The sequence below is a fragment of the Branchiostoma floridae genome, chromosome 7, assembly GCF_000003815.2.
Source record: "Branchiostoma floridae strain S238N-H82 chromosome 7, Bfl_VNyyK, whole genome shotgun sequence".
Taxonomy (NCBI): Eukaryota; Metazoa; Chordata; class Leptocardii; order Amphioxiformes; family Branchiostomatidae; genus Branchiostoma; species Branchiostoma floridae.
Genome location: NC_049985.1, coordinates 7639017 through 7645769, shown reverse-complemented (window position 1 = coordinate 7645769; position 6753 = coordinate 7639017). Strand labels below are relative to the sequence as shown.

The following is a 6753-nucleotide window of genomic DNA, read 5'->3' as shown; positions in this document are numbered from 1 at the left end:
GGTACAGCATGTGGAAAACCGTTCTGTGACAATGTGCATATTTACAATGTTTACCTTCAGATCATGGGGGAACAAGAAGAACAGAGAATTCCAGATCCCGACCACAGTCTCAACTCTTGAAGACATTTAAGACAGGTGAGACAAGTTGAGAAAATATCAATAAAAAAAGTGGACAATATATCTTTATACTGGCTTACAAAAGAGCATAGAATTCGAATATGGAATCATATCATTATGTAACATTTTATAATACGGCTTGCCTTCTACCCATAATGCACATTATTTTGAGTCAAATACCTTCATTACATCTCTTCAAGGAAACAAGAACGGGCCAGGACTTACCAATAGCAATACGGTTTCGGACGAAAACCGCACACGTTGACTTGTAAGTTATCTCACCACACGGGTCCGCGGCTAGTCCCAGCGGACATAGGTGTCCCTCAGCTTCGTCTGGAGGCGCTAAAGGTATGCCAAATATCCTATAAGACGTTTTCAATACCTTTACACGGTCGGAAAATGGTCTGTTAAATCGCCTAACTGCAAAGGACACTTATAGGACACATATAGATAGGGTGGCTGAACAAGAGATTTTGCTGTGGCGAGTTGTTTTTGTAGCGGAGTTTGCGTTACACAGACTAAACTACGACACACCCTTGTGTTGATCAGTTGTACGGATTTAACAGTCCGGCCACATCCGTTGTACGATCACAAACTGAGCGCATTCGTTAGTTAGCCATGCATACTTTGTCGTTGTACAAAATTGTATCGTTGTCCAAAATGTAGCTGTCGTCTTACCGAAAATACCAGTAAGCTAATAATTATGCTTTGCTCTCACGGTCACAGCCTGCTTGAAACTCTTACGACAATGTGGGGTACCACAAACGTGACCAGGCCATTAGGACTTTAATTAGGAATGAGTGATGACGGAGAACCTACTACAGTCTCGATCGATTCCTGCTGACTGCTGTTGACATGTTGGACAATGCGTACCTAAATGGCATTCTGGATCACAAGTGCCACGTGACATTCACAGTGGTACCAGACAACCTACTGGTCACACCTAGTATTAGTCATTAGTCAGAGATTTAGTAGACTAAGGATCGAAAGAACTCGAAAATCAGTTTGCAGCGACCAAGAGGACGGTCTTGTCACACTGAAAGACCGGGTAAATTAGAGACAACAAAGGCTCAACACTACCAGGTGCGGTCTTGACAAACATCTCTGACTCTCTATGTGTGATACGGGCGCCATTGGCAAACAAGCAACGGTTGAAAACTGTCAGCGTCGTCAATTATCTCAGAACACATAGAACAGACCGATGCGTGCATGTAACGTTATTGATGTAAAGAACGACTCGTTCACCTTCTGGCTGTGACGTCCAAGCGCTGAAGAACAAGTCCCCATAGGTTGGACACAGTTGCTGCTTTATTTGGTCAGCTGTCACACCAGTGTTGTTGTCACTACTTTACCTTCGAGATGAGGTGGGAGGCCACAAGGCATGCCCTTTGACCTCTTGTTTGGCGCACGGCACGGAGTCCGTCATGAGTCGATGGAATTCGGATAATCACTGTCACAATTAAAGGCTCAAGAATGAACAAGAAACTAACTGGCAAAGGAATGTGGCTGGCGATTCCCTACATATCAAATTACTACAGTAGTTGAATTTGTGCAGTGGGTTTTTTATTAGTATATTACAAAATAAAGGACACGCAAATTTGTCCTATTCAGTACGCAAAGAAGTGACGAACGTATTTTTTGATACGATAATAATCTGGGAAGTTCATGAGAGATGCTCAGATGGGGATTTGGAAATTTGAGCCTCCTCGAATTGTGCGATAATCGTCGGCCTATCGGCATATAGATCACCCTATTGGTTCAGAGTCGAACTATCCAAACACATGCCGGGGTTAGATCAGGTCAACTGAAATCAACTTGTTCTCAAATCTTTGGAATGTCAGAATTATACGTTATGATGTATGAAGTGAAGATCATTGCTCCGCTACAAGAAAACAATGCAAACCTTTCAAGTTGCGAAACATTGTATACGTATACGAACTGTCTGCAGGAAGGCATAAAATCAAGAAAAGAGTCACAAGGAAGGTAGATTCAATCGAAAAGCTACTTGTACTTTTATCACAACTAGACGAAACTCTGGATTGCTAGACGCCGTGTCTTATCTAACAGCATGGCAGTTACGGATTTTTTCGTCATGTCATCTCCAGTGTAGCTGCTTTTTCACCGTTGAACTTTGTTTGTATTGTTGACAGCTCGGTGCTGTCTGTCTTTTCGGCAAATTCCGCAGCGGTATTTTCAAACACCACCGCGTTGTTCACTTTCAAGCCATTCTTATTGGGCTTTGTAATGGAAGATTTTCTTGAAAAGAGGAAAAACGCCGAAAATTTCATGATCAGATATTCCAGGAACTCGAACAAGGTGATGACGCTCACGCCGATGAAGAACCCGACTTGTCCACCTACGTCACCTGTGTGTCAAAGTGCAAAGGTCAACGTCGAGCGGTTATAGTAAATCATATTTCCCAATGCTATGCAACATATGCATGGATTTATAAAAAATGACGTTGGACGTTGTCTATGCGTGCATATTGTACTGTTGCTTACTCAAGGTACACCTCCATACATGCCGTGAGAGGGAGAGAGAAAACAGAGAGAAAGAGGGAGAGAAAGAGAGAATTTGAGCGCAAAAGCCCCCCTGAAGTGTATAAAACTAAGGACAATTACATCTGGCAAAGACAGAATACTCACTGATCAGTCCAGACTCGTCGACTGCCTTGAACTGCTCGTATGTTGTACTCCTCAGTTCGTGGTAGTACACGTCTAGAAGCACGATGTTCTTGCTATCAAAAGACAAAACAGGAAAGTAAGCACAGTATTCTCCAGCCTCTACTTAAGAATACGTACAGAGCGCTAGTTGGCAGTAAGCCAAATAGGGTTCAGATTTCGCACCGACACACGCACACACGTACACACACGTTCATATGATCAATATCTTACAGACTTTACCTCAAGTACCCACTGCTAAAATTGTAAGTTGTTTCGTAGAAGCGGGCCGCTCTGTCGGAAGGGTAGCCTGCGTACGATACTTGTGAGGAGTAGGAGGTGTATTCACATGGCACGGTGCAGCCACACGCGTCATACTCGTTACTTTCTCTCAAAAACGTCGCTACAACAAAAGGAGTGGGGAGAAGAGTTTTTCTTTGAGGTCATATGTCATCCATATAACGGAATGTAAACTGCTTAGATCAGGTGTACTTGCCTATTCAAACAAATCACCGAGGGAAGTAACTAATAATTATAAACTATAAATCTCATATTAACGACCTTAAATACTTTATGCCTCATGGTAAAGCTCATACAAATGTGCGGAAAGGTTTGTACAACTTACATAGGGTTGGCACGACGCATGTTGTTAAGTTTAGTGGCGTACAGTAGTCCATATCACCTGGGGAATGAAATACGTGGGACATATTCAGTATAGCCTCGTTTGTACTGGACATATCCAGTACAAACGATACAATGATAAAATGCACATTCTAAAAGACGTCATCCTGTGCCTCGTTTTCGTGCATCTCGCGAGAGTTTGGGGCACGAGAGTTGTGCGGGGTGGAGGGGGGGTGGTATAAACTGGAAATGGGTCTTTTGCGACTCATAAATCTTCACAAATCATCACAAATAGAAATTTTGTAACCTAATAGAAGACATAACCAAACTGATTATTCCGTACCAGGATAATACATGGGTGTACATTTGCAAACACTGGCTACAAGGTCCGCGCGGCATTCCAGCAGACAGCCAGCCAGGGTGTACTTATCGTAGTACTTTAGATGGTTCCCGTCTTTCTTCTGGTCACACTGGCCCCACGGCGTCGGCTGATTTTTCACCTAAAGAGCAAGATTGACATTAGAAAAAAAGCACCAGATGTAGTCTTAAGATTACGTGAATAACAATATGACTGTATCATCATAAAGACCAGGGTGTGGACAACTTGACATTACTGATCACTGAGTGGTGGGAAGCTGATTGGAGTTGTCAGAGAGTTGCCCCTTTTAGCTAGAATTGGGCGAGACCTCAGATATGATGTTATGTGTACGTATAGGGAGTGGAACACTGTGAACACAGGAAGGATACTCGTATACAAGTATATTAAGAACACAAGTCCTTACGTGCGTCTGGAAAGTGCTGGCGTAGGTGTGACTGCCAGGTGCGACTGCAGTACCGACCAATTCCGGCCGGGGCGGTTCATGCTGGTCATGCACTTGGAATATGAGGCCATACTCCAGGTTCCCTAACAGTGGATCCTCCGTGTACTCTTCCTGTTGGTAGTAACGGTAGGGTATGAAAAAAAAAACAATAACAAACGGTGCATATGTGAGAAAGACTTTGGCTCAGATTTTCACATGTGCACATACATTATGCTGCACAGAAGGGTTCGCATGGAAACGACGTTTTAATGAGCTCATTATAATGAGCTCATTATAATGTCATATATCATGTATTCAAGGCAGCGTTTATGTGTATTTTGCTGTGTGTGTCTGTTCGTGAACGAGTTAACGTAAGAACGACTGGATGGATTATGTTCATATGAAACAACTTTACCGTCTGTACGTCCATGATCAGTTTGAGCCCGTTCCCTGCCCCGGGCGAGGTTTGCTTCAGCGGGGAGTTCTTGTCACTGTTGAAGGTCCAGCAGTTTCCGTACTCTGTGAATACGTGGGTGAAGTTCTGAAGAAAAGAGTTACAAATTTGTTACCATACTCACATGAGTCACACACGTGCAAAACGGTATTGAGTGCATGGTTGTATTTTACAGATCTATAACGTTATAACTTATAAGCCATCTACACTAGGGATCACCAACCAACCTTCTTTTAGGCTTCGGTCCCATTTCCAAACCGGGGCCCGGCCGGGAAGCTTTCGGGAACGAAAAGTACGATATAAAAGACAATAAAACACAAAGAACGTTAAAAAACAGTCCTGAGCATAATTTGTGTGTATTCCTTGAAAACACTTTCATTTTTGTTTCCGCAAACATCCCGACCGGCCCCGGTTTGGAAATGTGACCGGAGTATTAACCGGGGCATAAAGTCTCGTGCGGCAGCTGAAGAGGACTGAGCGATTAGGTTTGAAAATCCGAGGAGTCTATTCTTTCATTTAGTTTGAAAACATTTTTTTCTCAATGCTGGTACATGTCCATGCCTTTAAATGTGCATTGACTCCGATCTGTATAAGAATTTCCGTACTTGGGCTGTACACTCCACCCCCCTCCAAGTGCACTGTGCGAGTGTGTCTTCGTTCAGAACGAAGCCGTTACGCCGCACGTAACCGGGGAAGTCCTCCAGAAGCTCCGTGGAGACGTTGAAAGCGTCCCAGTCGACGGAGTTAACGTAGGCCTGAACAGCTTCCGGGTTGCCCATCATAACCGGGGCGTACATGGCGGTCCACAAGTACGTCAGGTCCCTCTGCGTTACGCCTGAAGCACGGATTCTAAAAAGAAAACACGGACATTCTTAGAGAGAAGAAACGAGCATAAAGTTTTTTTTTTTTTTACCTCATCTCATTTTAGATAAAGACAAGAGGTCAGAGATGACAGCCAATGTCCCCGTCCCTTTACGGCCTCCTAGCTTTCATTGTAACAAACACACGTCGAGATGGGTAGTATAAGTAGTAGGAACCGTTAGTATAAAAAGAAACAGTGCAGTCAGAACAGCTCAAATCAGACCGTAAAGTGTACCCTTTGACACCTAAATTGAATTGAAATGTATTGTTTTTAGCCATGCAATTGACAGACTATAAACAATATCATAGCATATTATTACTCCCTGTGACTGAAGTAAATTTGTATGTGTGAATGAACAGGTAGGTCGAATATTCCCATCGCGATTAGATAAAAGCGATACTGTCCATGAGATGGCATACCTGTTAAAGTTACAGATAGTGACAGCAGGAAAATCCAGCTCACTCTCCAGCTGCACGTTAATCTCTGTCCCAGTACGGTACGCGAAATAGTTCTGGAATCTGCACATGCGTAGAGGAAAATAAAACAGTTGAATGTAATAAAGTACGAAAGGATCAGTATATCAGCCTTGATAAACCATTACATGCATTCTAGGCGAAACATCCGAGAAACTAGGTTTGTATAAAGGTATTAACATGCAGTCACATACGCAGCCACAGTAACAGTACTATGACTCACACACATATACAGTCACAATGGCACATACACATGCAGCCATATACACAGTCATATACACAAACAGCCACACAAACAGACACATACAGTCACATGAACGTCGTTGCCACATAGACTAGACACATACGCTTATCCGTGATCAAGTTAAGAAGCGTTGGTTGGACAATAGTGGAATGACGTCACCTCACCTGTCGACAATCTGCCACGTGCACAGCCCAAACGCAGCTAGGAAGATCAGAGTCCACAGCGCCATGTGGGGTCTGTTTTTGGCATTGGCGATCCGAGACGCGCCGTGGCACGTGGTGTAGTTGGCAAACTCGTGGTCCAGAGAATCCTGCTTGTCTCCCATGTTTTCTCTTCGTAACGTATTATCAAGCTTCCTGAAATTATAGTGTAATGAGCAACTTAAGTCGATGATCAGTAATCCGTGTAATGCTTTGGTCACAAGCGGGAAAAGGGGGACCTGTAGGGGCCTGTTTTCTGTCACTTTCGGTCGTGACCCCCACGTGGGTCATTGGGATGCCCTGTGGCTTCCGGGCTATATTT

General features: G+C 43.7%; 1 protein-coding gene across 7 annotated transcripts in view; it reads right to left on the bottom strand.

The window, feature by feature from the left end:
- LOC118419160 (acid-sensing ion channel 5-like) overlaps positions 1-6753 on the bottom strand; it is a 24954-nt gene that overhangs the window by 8469 nt on the left and 9732 nt on the right. For 4 of the 7 annotated variants that reach the window (XM_035825472.1, XM_035825474.1, XM_035825475.1 and 1 more), the window contains 10 exons: positions 6396-6587; positions 5934-6032; positions 5258-5501; positions 4614-4739; positions 4181-4330; positions 3742-3898; positions 3403-3459; positions 3021-3180; positions 2763-2854; positions 1613-2482 (listed from right to left, as the gene is read on the bottom strand). In XM_035825472.1, the coding sequence (XP_035681365.1) occupies positions 2208-2482; positions 2763-2854; positions 3021-3180; positions 3403-3459; positions 3742-3898; positions 4181-4330; positions 4614-4739; positions 5258-5501; positions 5934-6032; positions 6396-6556 (1521 nt within the window). In that variant the 5' untranslated portion in view covers positions 6557-6587 and the 3' untranslated portion in view covers positions 1613-2207. Of the gene's footprint in view, positions 1-1612; positions 2483-2762; positions 2855-3020; positions 3181-3402; positions 3460-3741; positions 3899-4180; positions 4331-4613; positions 4740-5257; positions 5502-5933; positions 6033-6395; positions 6588-6753 lie in introns of those variants that run through there. The other 3 variants (XM_035825476.1, XM_035825477.1, XM_035825478.1) reach the window with 3 other exon arrangements.